Source organism: Thunnus maccoyii, chromosome 2 (genome assembly GCF_910596095.1).
Source record: "Thunnus maccoyii chromosome 2, fThuMac1.1, whole genome shotgun sequence".
NCBI lineage: Eukaryota > Metazoa > Chordata > Actinopteri > Scombriformes > Scombridae > Thunnus > Thunnus maccoyii.
Genome location: NC_056534.1, coordinates 17,859,658 through 17,880,942, shown reverse-complemented (window position 1 = coordinate 17,880,942; position 21,285 = coordinate 17,859,658). Strand labels below are relative to the sequence as shown.

Below are 21,285 nucleotides of genomic sequence, written 5' to 3'. Positions count from 1 at the left end.
ATACTGTGGGGGCACACAACAGTAAGGGGAGATTGTTAAATGACTGATACTCTCTCCGTGTGAAGTGCTTGTTCTGCAGAAAAAAAAGCCAATTAGAAACCTGCTTGTACACTGTACAATGCCAAGAAATGGCCGTTCTAAAGTAGAAATCTAGCTGGGACCATCAGGTTCCTCTAATCCCCTACCCCAATTACGGAAACCAGATTTCTTGTTCACATGACTTTTAAGAAATCGGCTGAGTGGAGAAAGATGAATGTAACCCAGTTATTTAAGTGCGTGGGTTGGGCCTGGGTTCATGAGGCCATGTCATATCCAAACAGATCTGTTACATGTACTCTCAATGTGAGCAAGAATATTTGGCAGTTAGCTTGACTCACAGTGTCACACATTTAGTTCAGAAGCCCTGTCTGCTCTTGTTGTGTGGGAGGCCTATTTTTCCACACTGACCCTGTGCTATTCTGGGCCAGCAGCTCTGCTATATGACTGCCAACTTCTGGTCGCTATTTCCCCGGAGGTTAGGCTGAAGCGGACATCTCTCCTATGAGATGCTGGCTAACATACACAGAGCCTGTGCTCTTGCGGACATCAGCAAGCAACACATACACCACAGGGCAGTGACATTCCCAGAGGTGTCAGATGGAAGGCGGTGTTTGTACTACCTACTCCGCAGGGCTGAACTAAAGACACATCATAGTCATCTAATTCGTAAATTAAACTTGAGGCGTCGCCATGGCTATGCTGTAGGTGCGTCTGCAGTAATTGTTGATTTGTAGTTCTGTGTAGACCCCATTTACTGTCATTGCTCGGCTGCAAAACCAGATTGCTAGTTTGAGCATTAATTCTGTCAGAAAAGTAGTAATTATGTAAATTCTCTCACAATCACTTTGTGATCAGAGTAGTTATAGTAGCAAAGAGATGGTTTGCACTGGAATGGCTGTCATTGCTAGATGATGAGGAGCTAATTTTCCTGGTATTAATGAGAAAGGCGCAAGACCTGTTACATGTCGTCACACAGTCCAAGCAGGTAGAGGTACACTTTGAAGAGGTGCATGTAGGCTTTACAGACACCACAGAAATATACAAGTTATGTCTGGAGGCACTCTCCTTATTTATTTATTTATTTATTTATTATCGTATATCATGTTTCAAATACAAATTGATTGTTGACGTGAATGTTATTCTCTTTTTCTCTCACATAAAGCCATGTGTTGTTACTCATCCCAGTACACCAAAAATAATAGTCCTGATTTCTGGGAAACCTAAAACAGGACTTGTCTTAACACTATTTTGATGATTTTATGAATAGAGTTCATCAAACCTTTTATCAGTACTGATATGTGACATGCTTCGGTAACCATGGACACCAGTGCAATATAATCTAGCCATTGTTTGCAGTGACTCGGTCTCTCTTTATTTTCTTTCTCCTCCTCCTTTTGCTGTCATTGCCCCTGTTGCATTCATGCATAGATGGCATGCTAAGTGAAAGAGGAGCCAATGGGGATGAGCAATGCCTGCTAAGCTGGTCTTAGTCACGGGGCATTGTCATTAGATTAATGGAGCAGAAGGAGCCATCCGTTCTCTCTCCAGAGGGGAGCTTTACTTTTGGTAGGATGGTGGAGAGGGGAGTAAATGAAGGGGAGATGTGGCTCTGCCTCAAATGGAGGATGATTTGGCAGTTTGCACTGTCCCCCCCTCTCCCCCATAGTAATGTTGTCTGTGTGGACTCTTGGGACCCTTGTAGGTGTTGGATGTTGTTATTGGGGGCCTATGAAAAAAAAAAAGAAAAGATTATTAGTTTTTATGTCAGTTTCATTGTTTCACAAACCAACTTTAATTTGGCACACCAAACACAAATACTGTGTCACTGTTGATTCAATTTTATATCTAGTTTCATTTGCCTCATAGGACTATAATACTGATACTGGGCCTATTACTCATTATTTTATTGTGCTCAGAGATTAACTTCGATAATTACTTTTTGTGACTGATTATTACAAAAGTATTACCTGCAACTGTTTATGGCTATGTAATTACCTGACATATTATAGGCTGCATAGCTAAAACCAGGTAATTAATTTTATGTACAAATATGTAATAATTATGTTGATCTCCTAATTACAGTATTCTCTGCTATAGACAACATGTAATTGTCTTTGCACAGCAATTAACTCTTCATTATGTTGTAAGTACTTACTGTAAATACTTACTGTAATATTGTAATTACTGTGCTGTAAAATAAAGTGCTTCCCAATTGCTCTTAAAGCACAACTTCACAGCTTTGCCTACAGCATATAAATCCATATCAACACACTTCATTCAGTTTAGAATTCAGTTCTTGCTCCAATGAATTAATTCTGGCAAGAGGGGCAGCAATAAAGAGAAAACCTGAGGAGACTAAAGTTGCAAAACAGTGTTAGGAGAAGAGAAGAGACAGCTGTTACCATGGTAAATAATCCAAAAATTCTTCGCTTTACCATTTCCGGCCAATTACCCCGAACCTCTGTTTCATCTGGGTGGCAAAGGGTTTTGGCAGAAGATTTACTCCCAGTGCTGATGAGTAATTCAGCACAAGTAAAAATGTCTGAGTTAAAGAAAATGTTAGTTATTGCTGTGTCTTTTTTTAACTAAAGTGTTGGAGTATTTCAACAATCTCACATCTCAAACATATTCTACTACTCTCCCTCAATTTTGCAAACCAAGGCATATGTTTTCCCAATCTATTCACTGAACCAGTGAAATGATATGATTACCTGCCTGTTTGCATGGCACTTCCAAGTGATCCAATGCCAGGACGCTGTACTGCTTATAAATTTTTCAGTGACCGCATTTTAAATGTGGTTAACAATGCAGCAGTAATTTGTGATGGGGATAAGGGTGTGGTGTCAGGGTCAAACATTGTCAGACAGTGGTGGAGAAGTTTAAGTTTAGAGCGTGAACGGAGTGTCATCATGTGTGTGTCTTCATTAAGCCTAGTTTTTGTTTCTGGATCTTGCATTGTCCCCTGCTTTTCAGCCAAGAAATAACACAGAATTAAAAAACAAAAGCCAAACAGAAAATAGCATTTTACTCTGTGGTGTCACTTTTTCAATTTTCCTAGAAAACTGTAGTCCCCCTATAGATATATAGATATAGAAAATAGATAGATAGATAGATAAGATAGATAATATGACAGAAAAAATACTACACTGGTAAGAGAAACACTATAGTGTATGGGGTATTGCAGACTTCTTTGTGACTGTTGACTGTGTTGATGGGACTGGCAGACAGAGAACTCTGAAGAGAACTGAGGTGTTGAAATTGAAACAAGATGTGTCCTAGGCAGTCGTCCCACTGAGACCAGTAGCAATTAAGGCACATCCACCAATAGTGCTATTGGTGTGATCTTGTTTTCCCACAAAAGCAATAAGAAAGCACATGAACTGAGAGATCTATCTATCTATCTATATATCTATCTATCTCTGTCTTTGTCTGTCTCGAATGAAATGAAGATTTAGACTGAATGGTTTGACCACTGATATGAGAATTTAGCCTTTAAACATACACAGTATTTTAGTCACTTTATAGTACTTTATAGGGTGTCAGTTTATTGACTGACCAGTAGTGTTTAGAAAATTGAATCATGTCAGGATGGGTCATCTAAATTCAATCTGAGCAGTCAGAGCAAAAGCACACATTCTCTTACTGCCAGTCAGACATATAGTCAGCTCACCTTAACAAGTGTTCAGATAGGACAGAATTGCTAAAGCTGTAGTTGTCACCTTTACTTAACAGTCAAATGGCAACTGATGTCTCTCAGTATATTGGTTACTAGCTGACCTTTGTAAAGCCCTTTGAGACTGTAATTGTGATCAGAATCCGTACATATAAACCTAACTTGGTGACAGTCTTGGTTCATCTGTGAATTCAAAACAGACTGACAGCCTGATTTTTAAGACAAATATCCAATTACACAGTACGGCAACAACACCCCTGGGATGGCAGCTGTGAATATGCCCTGATGGTGACTCCCACAACCTGCCGTCTGTTATATTGTGGAAATAACCTTAAATGCTACAGGCTGGGCCCCAGCTGGTCATAAGGCTACATTAAGGCAACCGTTTCCTAAAAGTGGTTGATGAGAGCAACGTGTTTTAATGAGTTCTTTACACGAAAGAGCATTTTCAAAGTGGAAAGTGAAGGGTGCGAGCATTATTTACAGTGGGAATGTCCAGACATTACTCCCCAAGGAGCAATAGGGGTAGCAGTCTCCAATTCCTACCGCTTAATTACACCAATCCTAAATTAATTGGACCGACAATTTATAGTTTATCATTGCCACGTAAGAAAAGCACCTATAACACATGTGGTTCCAGGGTTCACATTAATTGGCAACCCAGGGCAAAAGTTATGTCTGCTCCTAAATGAAGTAATTAGCTAAAGCCATTGCATCAAAAGCTTGTGCTGATTACAAATTTGACTTTGTCTGGTCACTGGGTCCTTAGACTTGCTGCAGTCCATTTATTATTTTGGTGAATGTCCTCTGCCAAAAAGTGTGCCAAGACATTGCTATTATAATCTTAACACCCTTTTGTAAAACTGACATGGACCAAAGATAGATGTACAGTGCCACTAACACTCCCAGCACAAAACATTTGTCTTCATAAACACAGTAAAGTGGAAAATGAAATATTAACAATTATTTTTTTCAACCTAATGTGACAAGAATTCTGCTGTATGAAGTGACAGTAGGGGGAATTAGCTCACGACAACGTGGCTCATAGAAAAAGTTTGTAGATCTCCTTTTTATCACTTTTACTGATATGCTCTCATCACAGTTTTATCACCTCACGTCTTTATCCCTGCAGGAAAGTAAATACCCTGCGTACTGCAATATAGTCTATATCACCACAGAAAGTATACTTATAAAACTTTTCAAATATCAGGTGCAGATCAGGTGAACACTGCATTATACATGAAGTGTTATTTATTAACACCCTACTAGGAATAATATTCCAATATGGAGGAGGACTAATGGACATGATGGAGACAGTTTTTAATGCTGTTAATTCTGCTCACAGCCAGTGCCATGATGGCCTTTCACGTCTTCACACTTCCCTGTTCTCACCTGAGAGAAAATCACACACGCATTAATTTAAAAGCATAGGAATCAATGTCACATTTCTATGGTGCATTAGACTTCCTGAGAGACAAGTACACCAGATGCATCTGACGCATCTAGGCTCTCAAAAGCACTCATATGTTGTTGTTTACATGACTGAAATGTAGAAAACTGTGGTGCTAATTAACTTCAAATCATATCATACAAACTCCTTTATTCTTGCATAAATGTATGATTTTATGATTGCAGCATCCACAGAAGACATCTTATATTTGTTGACATTTTCCTCTCTCACTAATAAGCAACTGGAAGGATGTAAAGCAGAGTTTTTTTTCTGGCGCCTGAGCTGTGACATGTACATATTTCCACCATTTTTCACATGTGTATGACATGGAAGGAGTAATTATTGATTCTTATAAATCATCAGTGTCACCAGCTCCTATCCTCACTCCTTATTTTTTAATTTCATCTCTCCTCTCCCATCCCCCCCCCAATTTAAAGGTTGAGGCATTAAGGGCTGACAACTGCTGACCTTTCCCACTGCGTGCATCTATTATCCAACAGGACTAATCATGCTTTTCTTGTGCCTTAGAAAGATGTGAGGAGGCAGAGGGATGTGATGTGGAGAAATGTCAAGGTCTTGCCGTGTCACATTTTGTCTGAGATTGGACTATGGTGTTAAAGATCCTTTGGATCAACTAGAATCTAGTCATGTGTGAAACAGGGTTCTAATTTCCTGCTCTTTATAAGACCAAATGACACTGAGGTGATACGAATCATGCAAAACATCATGAACATGCTTGTTACAGTAACGGAAGGTTTATATCGAGATGCATCATACCTTATATGTCCATGCAGAACAAATCTTGCAATACAACCTTTTGTTTGGATTAATGAATTAATGAATTACTCTGAATTTACAGACCAGTATCATAGAAAGGCAGCCCAAATATATGTTTTACTTTATCATGTTTAGCACTGCAACATGACATGACACTAACACCTTGAGCAAAGAAGTAGTTTTGATACTGCAGCTACTGTGTATCATGTCGTGCTGCAGAATTTAATGTTTTGAAAATGGGTCTGATTTTGGCTGTGTCATTTGGGTTTTACTGGCCATTGAACTGTAAGTTGGGGAGAGAGCAGCAATTGCTGTCTGACTCTAGGCACTTTGTCATGGGTGGCACACAGTGTAAATTGATGCCAGCATTTGACAGAAAGTATCAAGCACTCAAGTCTCACTCTGCCTTGACACTGAGAAGTTTGCTTTTCTGCTAACAATATACGATGTGAGTCAGTATTACACGGGCATTTCCTGATCGTTTTGGCCAAAAATAGTGATGGATCTGTTACACACTTGATTTATATGGCAGCTGATAAAAGGTATACCATTCTTTACACTACTGTGGGTTAAACATTTCAATTCCCCTGAAACAGTTTTTAAATAGCGTCTGTTGCAGAGGGACTGTGGAATGTACAGGTAGATTAAAAGAAACAACCCAGAGGTCCATTTTCATAATTATGTTTTGGTGCCAAGCCCGACTGCTTGGCTAGCACTCTTTGAGAGGGTGGGAGGGAGAGAGAGAGAGAGAGAGAGAGAGAGAGAGAGAGAGAGAGAGAGAGAGAGAGAGAGAGAGAGAGAGAGAGAGAGAGAGAGAGAAAGCAAAGAGAAATCAATACTTCAGTTGAAACAGCCCAAGCTGCATTTTTTTTTTCTTTTTTTCTTTTTTTCTTTTTTTCGGGGGAAAGAGGGATGGAGGGGAACTGTGAGAGAGGCAGTCTGGCCCCTGTGGCGACAGTACCAGCTTTAGCAAAAGGCAAAAGATGTAAGATGAACAAACTACTGTACTACCTACCAGGGAGATACAACTTTTTGACTATATAGGTGGTACCAAACCCCACTACCCCCATGTGATAGAGTGCTCGTAGCAAAATGAAGAGAAATCAATCTAGCCAGCATTTGCTCCTGAAGACCAGACCACAGCAAAGCAGCAAGACACCAAGGCCAATAGGAAGTGTGAATAGTTGCCCTCTGCCTGAGGGAAAGTGAGTCAGCCATTTTTTTCCCATCTCCCTTCTTCCTTTAATGTCCTGTCATTCATAGCAATGTGAATAAGATAATCCAATATCCAGGACTCTAAATTGAAGCTGTAAGATGCTCATATATAGCATGTGCAGACACACACACACACACACACACACACACACACACACACACACGCACACACACACATATATATATCCTTGTCCTAATTCAGTTCTGTCCAGCTAACTTTATGATTTGTTTATATTGCTTTCAATTACCTCTCTGTGTCCCTTGTTGAGCTCAATAAAATTTTATATTGTGGGTATTATTCTCTAGGTGCCCATCCTCGCGTCCTATGGCCTTCTTCATTTAGGCATTCAAAATTCAAAGTAAATAAATCACATTGTGAAGCCTCTGTGTATTTGGTCACTGAAATGAGCCACTGGTCTTTGACATTTAGCACTATAAAGGGGTGAGCAAGCAAAGTACAGACTGCTGCAAACAGTTTGCTAGCATCTACTTCTGTATTACATCAGGTCCCTCTGCTCTCCTTTCTGGTGTGTGTATGTACATATGCAGCCATGAGCATGTGTCTGTGCATGTCTGAACTGTATTGTCTTCCACCCCCGCTTTTGTCTCATGTGCGATTCTAACCTCCCCCTGCTAGCAGTGCTGGTTCACCACCCCAGGAGCCTGCAGCGAATTACCATATTTATCAAGAAGCCGGCCATGGTTTTAGCAGGAATACCCAAACCTCAACTGCGGCTCCCGAGAAACGACCACTGTAAATCACACTCTGGCAGCCTTTCATGCGAGCTCAGTCATGGTTGTCAGGGAGACCATGGTGTGATAGTGAAGGCTATTCTGTTTTCTGTAGGGTTCAACCGCAGCTTTGATTAAAAATCACAGACTTACAAAAAAAGAAAAAGAAGGAACAATTGAAAGTCATGTTACATATTTGACATATTAATCAGATATTTTTGTAAATTACCTCATAACTCAATAAAAAATATCAGTTATTAGTAATGGGGCACTGCATTTTATTTTTTGTAGTATTCCAAAAGCATACAAACATTTATACTATCATAATTTGATATCAATTTCAATCATAGGCACTCAGACTCAGACATGTGTTGGCAAGACCTAAGATGCAGATTGAAGCAAAAAATATATTCATATATATCGGTGAAATTAAAGTTTGTTCTAAAAGATGGCACGTTAGAGGCTGTTTTATAAATGTGTAATTCAAAGAAATGCCAAAAACAAGATTTCTAGCTCAGCAATTATGGTATCATCAAAGTCACATATTGACAGTCATTATTGCAAGTGTTTCAGAGAAACTTTTGACTTGCTCCAAGAAAAAAGAAAACAGAAGGCTGACAGATTGCTTATTCTGTGAGCATGGAAGTATCAGGGTCTATCTTGGTGGAGTAGTGTTACAAATTATTAAGTACTAAGGTTTTGGCCTCAGCTGGGTTCAGGGCATTTCAGGTTTGTTTTTTATTTAGTTTCGGATTTTATGTTTTAGTACCAGTGAAGTTTGATTGAGTTCATTTTCAAAGGAACATTTGTAGTGTTTTTTAGTCAATACAGTATTTTGTGTCAGTTAAGGTTATAGTTTTATTGGTGCTGTTGAAATCACTTCTAAGGTAGGATTAAAGAGAATTCCTAAATGTGTGTTTTTTTTATTATGAAGACCTTTGGTGCACTTCGTCTACATGCTTCGGATGCTGTGCACAGCATTGATCATGAAATGAAAGGACAAAAATGTGAATTCATGAAGTTACGACGTGTCTACTGTTTCATTAGCATTTTTCTACTGTCTAGCTCGCTCGTCTGATGGAACCAATTGAATCAGTATAGCTACATAGTCTGCACAGGCCACATAACCACGACCTGAAACATATTTTTATGCTTCAAGTCTATTTTCTTCTGTTTTACACGCATATCTAAAGATTGTTTGATTGTATGTTACCAAAATGTAAGTGACCTACACACAGTAGAGTACCTGAATGAATTCTGTGTATACAGAAGCTGCCGCCGCTGCTCTGCTAACATGCTACTCACCCTAAAGTGTGTAGACACTGTGGATGCATGTCCAAATGAACAGAAACTTAACGCAGCAGCATTCTATCAAAAGTAGTGCTGTCAAAAAGTAAGCTTAATCATCCAACACACAGAGGAGCAGTATTACACACCTTACAGGGTAATTAATTTTGAACTCGAATTTCAGTGAAAGAAAATCATGCCGCATAATTGTTATCAGGCACTGTGTCATTTCCTCCTGATTTCTCCAGTCATTCCCACCTCAGTCAGGCAACTGTACATGTTCCTATAGTAAAGGTTTGGTCAAAGGGAATATGTCCAATTGCCAGAGCTGACCTAGAAGCAGCTTTGTTAAGGATTCATTGACCGTATGGAATTGGGTCACTGAACTTCCATGTTGCTATCACGCAGCCTCAGTGGATGTCTTAACCTGATTTTTTTTCACAACTTTGCCACTTACAGTTAAGCAGTACAGAATGAAAAAAAAAGCTGGGTATACTTGCATCAATAAATGAATGTTTTTTGTTTTAGTTTTTAGTTTGTTTTGTAGTCACATTTTATTTTAAGTTTGTTTGTTTTTTTCATCTTTTAGAGTTTTAGTTTTAATGCTAGTTTGATTTTTTTTTAACACCAGGATATAGTAGTGGAACCTATCTTTATTGTACTGCAAGGCATTTCCATATTTGTTCATGTGTAGGTGACCTTGTAATAATAATTTTTTTCTTGTGATTAATCGGTATTGTCATTCTGCATTTACTTTATATCGTCCTATTCAGATGAAGTCAAAGGACAGACCAAAACAGGTACATTCCTGATTGTTCACCCACTGGAGTTTAGTGGGTGAATGCTGTACTGTTTTCTACCATTTTTAAGCAGCTACCTTTACCTTAAAAATGTGCACCCATGAAATAATGAGAGGCACTCTTTCTCTGTGAGTGTGTGCCAGCAAATGTGTCTGTATGCATGGAGTTGATGGACCAGGGTTCTGTATGGAGACAGTGTGTAGAAGACTGTAGGATTGTATCCCAGTCAGCCACATATTAGTGGACCTGTCACTTAGTAAACAGTGACTTAAACTCATTTCCATGCTGAGTTAGGAAGTGTAGAGAGAGCTCCTAAGTGCATTAGAGTCACTCGCAATTTAGGTCTACTTTGTCTCTCAGGCGAGGGTGGGTGGGGAGATGGAAAAAGGTAGCAGAGGGAGCAATTAAACAGCAATCAGTAATCAAAATGACACATAAAGCTATTCCCTAATTTCAGATCATGTTGTATCCTCACCATGCATGAAAAATAAACATTGGACTGATTGTTTTCCAGTATATTTTACTAGGTATGAAATAGTGTACAACAGAAGTTTTATGAAAATGGCATCCCCTGTTGTTGGAGACAGTTTACTCTTTCTATAAACACTCGTGAGCATAACGATGTCACTCAGTCAGGAAAGCATTTTATGTTTCACACAGGTTGTGATGTGTGATATTTATTGTTCTGAAAATTACAAGCAACCCAATCAAGAAGTGCCTTTGTCTGGAGATTTGTCTGAAGAGTAGAAGTATAGACATCACAACCACTATCATGGCGAACATGCTCAAAAATCTTTCGCTTTTGTTCTTGTTATTTCACACTTTTCTTGTTTAATATGCTGCAAGGTCTGGAATGTCTTTTGATGTTGTTACGAGCCCGGCGGGCATTCGTCCTGAGGCAATACGCACTCCACTCCTTAATAGGGATTGATTTTCAAAGGCGTGGTTCATAGTCAGTCACAGCAGGTCTTCAACGCCTGCTGCTTTATATCCTCTGCAGATTTGAACCTCACACAACCTTGACATCTGGCGTTACCCAGTGTCATGCACCTTAACCTGTCTCTGTCACCTCCAGTCCATGCAATGTGTGTACAGGTGTCCCTGCTGGGAGCTGACAGCTCATGACTAAAACAAGTAGAAGTGCTCCTGTGAGGGCAGGCCTGTAATTGTTTCACAGTCTGCATACTGTATTCCCCTGTTATGTGTTCTGCTCCATCTATGTTGACAGACTGATTTATTTACTGTGTGTGTGTGTGTGTGTGTGTGTGTGTGTGTGTGTGTGTGTGCATGTGAGTGTGTGTGTGTGTGTTTGTGTGTGTTTGTGAGTGTGTGTTGATGCTCACGTATGTGTGCATAAGCAGTAGAGAGACAGAAAAAGAGCAATGAGAGATTTCAGTAGTTGTGTGTATTTGAAAGGGATATAAGACAACCCTTTAGCCCATGTCAGTGAACCCCATTTCTGAAAAAATTCAGATGACAGCCTTTTAATAGAACAAAGTGCTTCTGTCTTACATCACATAACTTAAAATGTCATCCCCACTGATTGCTTCTTCCACCGTCATTCTTCTCCTTTTTAAAATCTGTTTCTTGCCTCTGTTTTGGGAGGAGCTGTTGTTCGCAGCACCTTGGATGACACCCGCTCTATTAGTCGTTCCTGAGAGTTAGTAACTGCAAAGGGTGATTTGTGCTGTGTAGTTACTGGAAATGGCTGTAGAAATAGCATGGTTTGGAGGGGTTCTGACCATCCTGAGTGAAACAAGGAGAGTCTTCTTCTGGCTCAGCTTCCCTGCTATTTGGCACAGACACTGAAAAAAGTACAGAAACGTTAAACAAGAACATTCAAAGAAGGGGGAAAAGGGATACGTTTTAGGCATTACATCAGACATAATGCAACAGCAGCGATTCATGAGATCACATACAGTACACATGACACTGATCATGTGCACTGTATGCAGACAGTGTTAAGATGTTATTTAATATATTACCACCATCAGAGCTTCCTGTCAATAGATTTTAGGTCAGTAACAACCCCCTGTGTAAAAAGAAAGAAAGAAAAAAAAATGACACTATCAGATCTATTTTCAGTCACTCAGCTCCATTTAGGTGATTTAGATAGCATACATGAGAATGCCCATCTCTCCAACTGCAGTGGAAACCTTCATCAAATTAGAATTGAAGTGATTATCCAGAGCAGAGCAAAAGGACAAAATCGATAGTTCTTTGTTCGAGGCTAAAATGAAGAATGGGCATTCAGCTGGGATCTCTCTCTATTGCTCCTTTTCTCTCTCTCTCATACACACACATACACGCACACACCTCTTTGAATTGCGTATTCTGTTCCAACATCCTTGACCGTATCAGCATTAGGCTTGCATTGTGTAGTCTCAAACCTTCTGTCTTGGTTTTTCCCTCCTCTCTTTGGAAAAAAAAAACAAAACCTCAAAGGAGAAGCACTTCCTTAGATAATTGCAATTAGTAGATTTGGCTGGATGTTGCAGCATTGGCCCTGGCCCAGCTCTCTGTGTTGGGTAAGAGGGAGTGGGAGTGGGCCTGTTGGGCATGTTTCCAGCCTCCAGAAAGCCCTCTGCCCCCTTGCTTTACATGAGCCCATTGCAGCAGTCAGAGGGCCACTGGGCTTGAGCAGAACTAGAGAAAGGAAACTATGTAACTGGATAAAGACAGAAAGAAAAGACTTGCTTTTTACTGTTCAAGCACTGCAATTATATTGTAATTGGAAAACGAGGTAAATGGAAAAAGTGCTGCACGTTTGTCCTACTTTTTGAAAGCCTGTTATTTTATGGAGACACCACAAATGACACATAAAGGCTTTATCATTTAAAGAAAATTTCTGTGCTATTGTAGTTTTAGCCTGCAGTCCTGCACCCAATTATATAAGCAAAAATATCATGACTTAAATATTCAGAAAATAGGTCAATTCATCCATGTCACATTAATGTGTGCATTTAGGAGACAAGATATGACATGATGGGAGAGTTTTACATGCTAATACAATGTAAGTGTTTTGTCACAGTCACAAGCCACAAGATAAAACCAAAGCACGATGCTTCCATCAGCTGAAGACCATTAAACTAAAAGAAAAATACAATTACATTTTAAACTATAATGGCTGAAATTGGCCAATGCTTTTCTTAACTGGGAGTATTTGTTTAGAAACAATACAGCATTTTTTTTTTTTTTTAAATTACCTTTCAAAGACAATGAGAAAATTGCAAATGTGTCATAATGTAGTTAAGGTTCTTGGAGATGCTCTGTATAGTTTACAGTATTGTAAAACATGAAGTGAATGCAGGGAACTTAAATTATGATGGAATTATGTTTTGTATCTTTCCAAACAAATCCTCTGCATGCAGCCACTCACGTTTATGTGGAACATAGACTCTCAATCACATTCTGTCTTCTCTCTCTCTCACACACACACACACACACATACACACACACACACACACACACACACACACACACTTTAAACACATCCACACACAGCTTCACATAAAGGACTGCAATCCATCAATGTGCTCATTGCTGTCATGAGTAAAGAGACGGAGCTCTAAGCAAGAGTCCTCTAACACAAATTTGATTTACCTCAATTTGCCTCAAACAGTGACATGTGAGCACTAGAAGTGCTAATACAGACTGGCACCTTTTGCTGCCAACAGGCATGTGTCTGTTTAGCTCAGTTTCAAAGCCTGGCCTCATTCTAAAATCTGATTTACTTAGGGATGGTATTGGATTATATGGAGTTTGAAGTTATGAAAATTAACAGTGAAATACATCAATACTGTGTGTGTATGTGTGTGTGTGTGTGTGTGTGTGCATCTGTGTGTGTGTGTTCTGTCAAGAAGAAATTGCAAGAGATGTGCTAGTGGTGGTTTCAAACGTTTTCTACTACATCTAATGGATTTTCTTTTTCTTTTTTAAAACTATTTAACCAATTTGTATGATATACTGCATACAGATAGATAACATGTCTGTCCACAGTTAATTTTGAAATTAATTATGAAATATCAGTGTAGCTCTAAAGGAGTTAGATTGGAAACATGTTATGAAGAAAAGATCCCTCGATATAAAGACAGACATACATCCAACGAAGGATCATTCCATAAATAAATTAAAAAAAAAAAAAACACACACACGCACACCTGGCAACTTAATTATTGAATAAAGCACCGTCCACCACCAAACCCCATAATATTTAGGCATGCTAGTCATGCTGAAAAAATGTCAGCCCATTGAGGCTTTCTGTATATATATTGTGTTGACCTGTCCATTTTGAATCCGAATGAGTCACTCTACTATTTGTCAAACATTTTTGACATATATTACATGCTCTCAGTAGTAATGCAGCTGCAATAATGTACCTGTGAAAATGGTCATCTGTTGGACAGACATTAGGTCTATGTCATTCACTGCTCGTCTAGATTTTTATTTCCACCAACTGTCCAGCACAAAAATGAAATTGCCACCTGTGTGGTCTGATCTGATGCTGGCGATCTGCGTTTAAAACAAGACCCATAGAGTTGTTGCGTTGAATAAGGGGCAAGCAATTGAGCAGGGCCCCATTTTTTGGAACATTGTCTACCCAAAAAATGATTCTCTGAGACAAATTTTCCCTTTCATGCACAGATAGCGATACAGAAAGCATACAGTGTGCTGTATTTATATACAGTATTAATGTATCTACTGTACATACCTACTCCACACATTAAGAGAATAGCATGGGTGTCTGCCAGTGTGGGAAAACTTTTTAACTTTTTTTTTTTTCCTCTCGACCTTCAGGTAAAAACATTGGACTTCATGTTTTAAGCAATTTGTCCTTTTTTTGTTGTTGTTTTCTTTATTCAGGTGGCTAACCTGGCTTGCTCCATCTCCAACAATGAAGAGGGTGTGAAGTTGGTTCGAATGGCTGCCACCCAAATTGACAGCCTATGTCCACAGGTAAGGACTTAAAAACACTTTCATCCCATAATAAAGCAGTCTTTACATAAGTCAAAATGTTTTGGTAATCATGAACTCTCCCCCTCTTCAAAGGGGTGAATTTAGAGAGTTTTTAGAAATTAAAATAGCTAGGAATGACAGAAAAAGAAAGAGTCATGGTTTGCAGAATGGGAGAAAGCGCAATGAATCATGTGTAGGAGGATCTTGTAGTACTGTTTCTTAGGATGCAAGCAAAAGAGGAGGCCCAAATCGATCCATTGTTTCCAAGGTTAACCGTAGGCCTTATTCACATGGGGCCCAACATAGTAAGAGATAAGAGAAATGGAGAAGGGAGAGTTGGATTTAAGATTCAGGATCTAATGTGCAGGTCCTTCTGTGCACACCTGCTGAGACCCACTCACTTAGAAAACTTGGGGAGGAATCATCTCCTGATACCTCTTGGCAAAGCTCAACACAGACAGCTTACAAAAACATAATAGACTCAGACTTTGTGACTGGGGAAGAAGGAACAAAGAGGAGTTGAAACAAAGAGATATTTCCATCTGTTCTGGGTAGAATTAACTCTTATCTATGCACACATCTCCACACACTAGGGGTGTAACGGTACATGAATTCATCCCAAACCATCATGGTCAGACGTTATGGTTCAGTATATGCAGTTGTACAAAGAATACGCTGAAAGAATACCCAAACAATTACTGTCAAAATAGTTTATTAATCCACTAACTCTGACATTCGGAACAATAATTCTAGAGCGCAAGTTCCAACCGGAACAGCACACCACTTAGCTGCAGCATGCTCATGGATGTATGCTAGCTGGCTTAGCCAAGGTAGCCTGGTTACCCTGGTTACCCTGGTTACCCTTGTTACCCTGTAGTGTTGCTGCCTTCAGAATGACAAACGAGAGACCCATAGCACTGACCGAGTGCAACACAACTATTAAAATATGCTCCATTATCTCCGTAGTGAAATTATACCGTGTCTCCCCGTCCCCCTCCCCTCTCTGTGACAGCTGTCTTTGAGTGAAGCTGTTCAAAAACTCTAAACACATTTGATTTCTGACATGGTCAGACAGCATGTTGTAAAAACCAGTTCTGAGAGAGAAAAATGTAGTTAAAAAGTATGAAAGTAAAAGTAGTGGTTTAGTCCCTCTGACTGATATATTATTGTATATGACATTATATATGACACATATGTATGACACATATATATTATTATAAATGACATCATTAGATTATTATAATACTGAAGCATCAGTGCGTAAGTAGCATGTTACTGTTGTAGCTGCTGGAGGTGGCATTAGTTTGAACTACTTTATACACAATTAAATCATAAATCAGCACAAAAAAGCTGTCAGCAGATGTTTTCCTTTTCCACTGCAGCACAGCTAAACTGTTTCAGTTATAGTTTTGACCAATGAGCCATTGTTGGATGTTAACATTTTAGAAAATAAGGGACCAAAATGTTATTTTCTACCTTTCTTTTTTTTCTGCTGTACTGAAATCATACCAAACCGTGACCCCAAAACCGAGGTACATACAGAACCATACATTTTCTGTACCGTTACACCCCTACCACACACAAATACACAACCTCAGCAGCTGCTGTGTCTAGTGTTTCTTTTCCTAAATCAGAATAAATTGACTAAAACTATATCTAAAAAGCAAGTGTGAAAACAAGTGATGAAGAACAAGCTGGGAAAAAAACATGCAACTTCTGGTTAAAAGCACACATGCCAGCTGCCATAGTGACAGACTGTTCTTAAGTACAAATCTGTTGATGTTAGTGAGGCTCAGCAGGATGGTACTAATCTAAAAAATATAATTTGCACACGTTTAACAAAGCTTTCTGTTTTTGCATTTTCACCATTTCAAAATCCTGTGTTGATCTTTTGGCTTAAAGCCGAATGTTCCATCTGACACAGATCAGACTTTTGAAATCAAGATACTTGCCATTATTTTGGAAAGATGACCTTGCTCTCTTCAAACTGCAATAATGGTCTTCTGGACAACACATATTTTTGTTACTTTTTAATACAACATGTTACTGACGATGCAAGTATAAAACTGTATCTATTATTCTATATTTTTCTCATTGTCAATAAATACCATAAAAAGACCAAAATCAATAATGAACTCATTATTGGTTTTGGTCTTTTTATGGTATGCTTTTTCATCATCAGATTAGTCGATAAAAGCAAAATTAATTTCAATAATTTAGATTTTGATAATCAATTAATCTTTTAAGAATTTTTTTAAGTAAAAATGCTGAACATTTGATGTGTCTGGGTTTTCAAGTGTGAGAATTTGTTGCTTTTCTTGGTTTTACATTATAGTGAATGAAATATTTTTGAGTTTTGGTCGGACAAAATAAGACTTTTATTGACATTACCTTGTCTTCTAGCATATTGTGATCACTGTTAGTTGCAGCCCTAGAACTGATGCTACTAACAAGTATTGTCTGTGAAACCACAAAGCCTAAAATAGCTTGTTCTCCTGTGCCACAGACCTCTATTCTTGTCTAAAAACTATTAAAAATACCCCAGCGAGCCACATTGGTGCACTGGGTGACATGTTCCTTCATAAGACACATGAGCAGGAGTCAAGCCCTGTGGGTTTGCCTTGTGGGTAACCTGTGTGTGTGACATAGTCTAGCGGGTTTGTGGGAAGCGTGTATTCAGAGTGAAAGTGTGTTTTTAGCCACAGTCACAGTGAGTTGCAGAGTGTTAAGAGAGTGAAGTTACTGTAGTTAACAGTAAAAGAGCTAAGAATGTCACTGAGAGGCCATGCATTATGTTCACTGCTGTACAGAAATAAAGTCCCTGTTCTTCACTGCAGAGTTGGTCCAGACTCTTAAGAAAAGCTTGTTACCAGCTACAAGCCAGGCTAAGTTGAAATAGGCTAGCATAAAACCATAGACCTCCTAACCGCATTTCAGAGCTGCAAAACCTGGAAGGGTAACACTGTACACTGTACTTGTACATGCTTACACCACTGACTCTTCTGTCATGGTAGGTTATCAATGCTGCACTCACTCTGGCCGCCCGCCCTCAAAGCAAAGTGGCCCAGGACAACATGGATGTCTTCAAGGACCAGTGGGAGAAGCAAGTGCGCATCTTGACCGAGGCCGTGGATGACATCACTTCTGTGGACGACTTCCTTTCTGTGTCAGGTATGAGGCAATGCAGAGAAAAATCTTCACAGATTGGCTAATTGATGCAAATTACACACGTGTTCCTAATTTTCACTCACAGTTACCCTTTTTTTGTTTGTTTGTTTGTTTGTTTTTTGTTTTTAATTGACTGCATTTCCAATATTAACTTGAAGGGGTTTGTCTGTGGCAACCCTGATGAGAAAATCTAAATCACAGATTGGATAATAACAAATAAGAAATCACAACATTAAAGAAGAAGAAGCAAACCAATCAGACAACAAATTGATGTTTGTTTTGCTCAATCTGTGGTTTGTGCTGTTTTGTTTGTTAGTGTTTTGTTTTATATATTTGTCCGAACATCCCCCAAACATTTGTCATTTTCTCAGGATTTAATTATATGAAAAAAATATACCAAATAAAAGTATATCTATAAGGAGTTTGTCATCGAACTATTTAACATTAATCGACATTTTTTTTATCAACATTAATCATTAAAGATGCCCTCCAGATGTTTTAAGATGTATATAAATTAATCTACTTTGAATAATATTGTGTGTCTGATATGGTTTTTTCACCAAAAAAGTTAAATTATCTTTTTAAAATCCTTAAAATTACATCTACTGCTTCTCCCTCATTAAAAATTCCAGAATCTATAAATATGTAAATTTATTTCGTTTCAGAAGTTTATCTGCTGGACACAAGATGTTTCCTACTTCACTGAAAAGTCAGTTCTCAGTATATGCACGCTGGAGGCTTCAAGTTTCATATTGGACCAGAATTGGCTTCCAAACTATTTGTGTTGCAAATCCTGCTTGTTGGCCCACCCCTTAAAATTGGGTTTTTCAATAAGCACAGACAAACTTTCCACTTTCTGCAGATTAATGTGAAAACAGCCTTCCAGTGTCAAACTCTGCATATACAGTACATCATTCTGCACAGTGAAGCTCAAACATCCAACTGTAGGAACAAGAAGGAAAACATATTTTTGAGTGGAGGGGGACTTTAACATGATGAATTTATTAACTTTTTTATTAAGTTTTTTAAGAAAAACATGTCTTTTTCTTTTACTAAATTGTGATTTCATAGCTATATAAAAGAAACTCATTTACATTGAGGGAGAAACATTAATTATTGCATTCAGTGTTCTTTGCATTAGCGATTTACAATCATGAGCACACAACATAAAAAATGACTGATCTCCATTTATAAGGAAAATTTATTATTTTGTGGAAAAATACACATATTATACAAACATTATTTCTTTCAACAAAATAAATCCTTGGGTGTCTCCAATTCCATCCACTGTCCTTCTTTTTCTGCCTCTCTCAAGAAAACCACATCCTTGAGGACGTCAACAAATGCGTAATCGCTCTGCAAGAGGGAGATGTGGACACTCTCGACCGAACTGCTGGAGCTATCCGGGGCCGAGCTGCTCGCGTGGTCCACATCATTAATGCTGAGATGGAGAACTATGAACCTGGGGTCTACACTGAGCGTGTGCTGGAGTCCATCAAGCTCCTGTCTGAGACTGGTTAGTGCACTGTAAACAAACCTGGTGTGGCACAAGGAGTCACAGTTTAATGTTTTGCAGTGTGTTGTAAAGATGAATACAATATCCTTCACCCTCAACTTACTTTCATGAGGAGCAGTCTACCACACACACATACACACACACACGCTTGCACTTACCTTAGGTTCCTAGTCCGGTCAGTGACTTATACACACACGCCTTAATTGCCTGGATGCTCAGTATCCCACTGTTTCCATCAGTGTCTTGGCTCTAACACAAACCCTGGACACCACCTGTTCACTCCTCTGCCTCTCTTGCCTCCCATCCATTTTTCATCTGTTTTTTTTTTTTCTCCATCACTGTACGACTTCTGTGCCACTGCACATTGCAGGAGACCCCAGTTTATCCCAGTGGCGTACCAGACCCTGGGCCAACATATCTAAATCCCACCGGAAGTGAAAATTGGCACCTCCACAGTATGATTGAACACTGTTCACAGTTTATTGGAAGTTAGGATGCCGTAGAGAGTAAAGAGCAAACTCTTAGAGTTACGTTTAGTGTTGGGAAGTGTTATGTTGTCTCAGTATATACCGGGTTGGACCTCTAAATATATCCAATTTTTGAGTATTTCAGGTTTTTGAATATGCGTTGCACACAAGTAAGTAATTTATGCTTTCTTATTCTTCAAAATATTAAGTTGAATACTATATTAAGCTGATAACTTATGAAGAAGAAATTAATAGCGTACATACAGGTACAGTAAGCACTGAGTGTTAGGGCTTACTGTATGTGTCAGGCAGTCACCACCTGTAAGATACGTTATGTCACACAGTTTTCCAGTGAGTTTCTAACTGCCTGCCATCAAAATGGCGGGCAGTTAGTTTGGTAACACATAAAAGCCTAGTAGGCAGGAGAAGTTGAGAGCTTCTGTCAGTGTCAGACTCAAGAGTGTGGGGCTGTGGCTATTTCCTGGAAGCAGTACGTTCCAGTGGAGATCCAGTTCATAGTGAACATATATCAGTAGAAAAGATTTGTTGGTACATTTTTTCCCAGCATTAGTTGTGTTATAACTCCATGTGTTATGGCAAAGCAGACTGAGAATCAAACTAGTCAGTGTTTTTTGTCATTAATACAATCTTGTTCAAGATATTAAGTCAATGTGTACTGTGTCTAAACACAAAAAAGGACTCTGCTGCCTTTATTTTCCTGAGAAACATTTTTGTCACTGCCTACCATAAAACTAGGCACTCACATGTCCTTATGAAATGTAGAAAAACAAAAACGCAGAATGAAAGGAAAGAAGTAATTTAGCAATTACCTGTCCCCAAGAATCAAATCGGACCACAATCCCTCTTTTACCCAAGCCACCCCCTCCTCATTCTTATTTTTTCTCCATTCTCGCCCAGCCATCCCTCCCCCGCTTCTATCTCTCCCATTAGAGCCCATTTAGCGAGGCGGTATATCTATTGTTTCTCTCGTTACTTTCATCTGCCAGGATAATTGAGAGACACAATCAGCTACCCTCCCTGATAGCTGATAAGTCGCAAACAGCATTAGGTGAGTCACGTGTTTTCATACAGCCATCTGTTTGAGACCCTCTTCTGGCACTCAAATCCACCATAATGGACTAACTACAGTACTGGTTATATGGTATCTTAAGCACATTCTGTTCTATTATTGCATAATTCAGTTT

The 21,285-nt window shown here is 39.0% G+C and overlaps 1 protein-coding gene across 2 annotated transcripts in view; it reads left to right on the top strand.

Annotated features, from left to right (window-relative positions):
* The window catches only part of ctnna2 (catenin (cadherin-associated protein), alpha 2), a 338,033-nt gene that overhangs the window by 282,441 nt on the left and 34,307 nt on the right, over positions 1-21,285 (top strand). For both annotated transcript variants that reach the window (XM_042431131.1, XM_042431122.1), the window contains 3 exons: positions 14,837-14,929; positions 17,944-18,100; positions 19,413-19,613. In XM_042431131.1, coding sequence (XP_042287065.1) covers positions 14,837-14,929; positions 17,944-18,100; positions 19,413-19,613 — 451 coding nt within the window. The remainder of the gene's footprint in view (positions 1-14,836; positions 14,930-17,943; positions 18,101-19,412; positions 19,614-21,285) is intronic.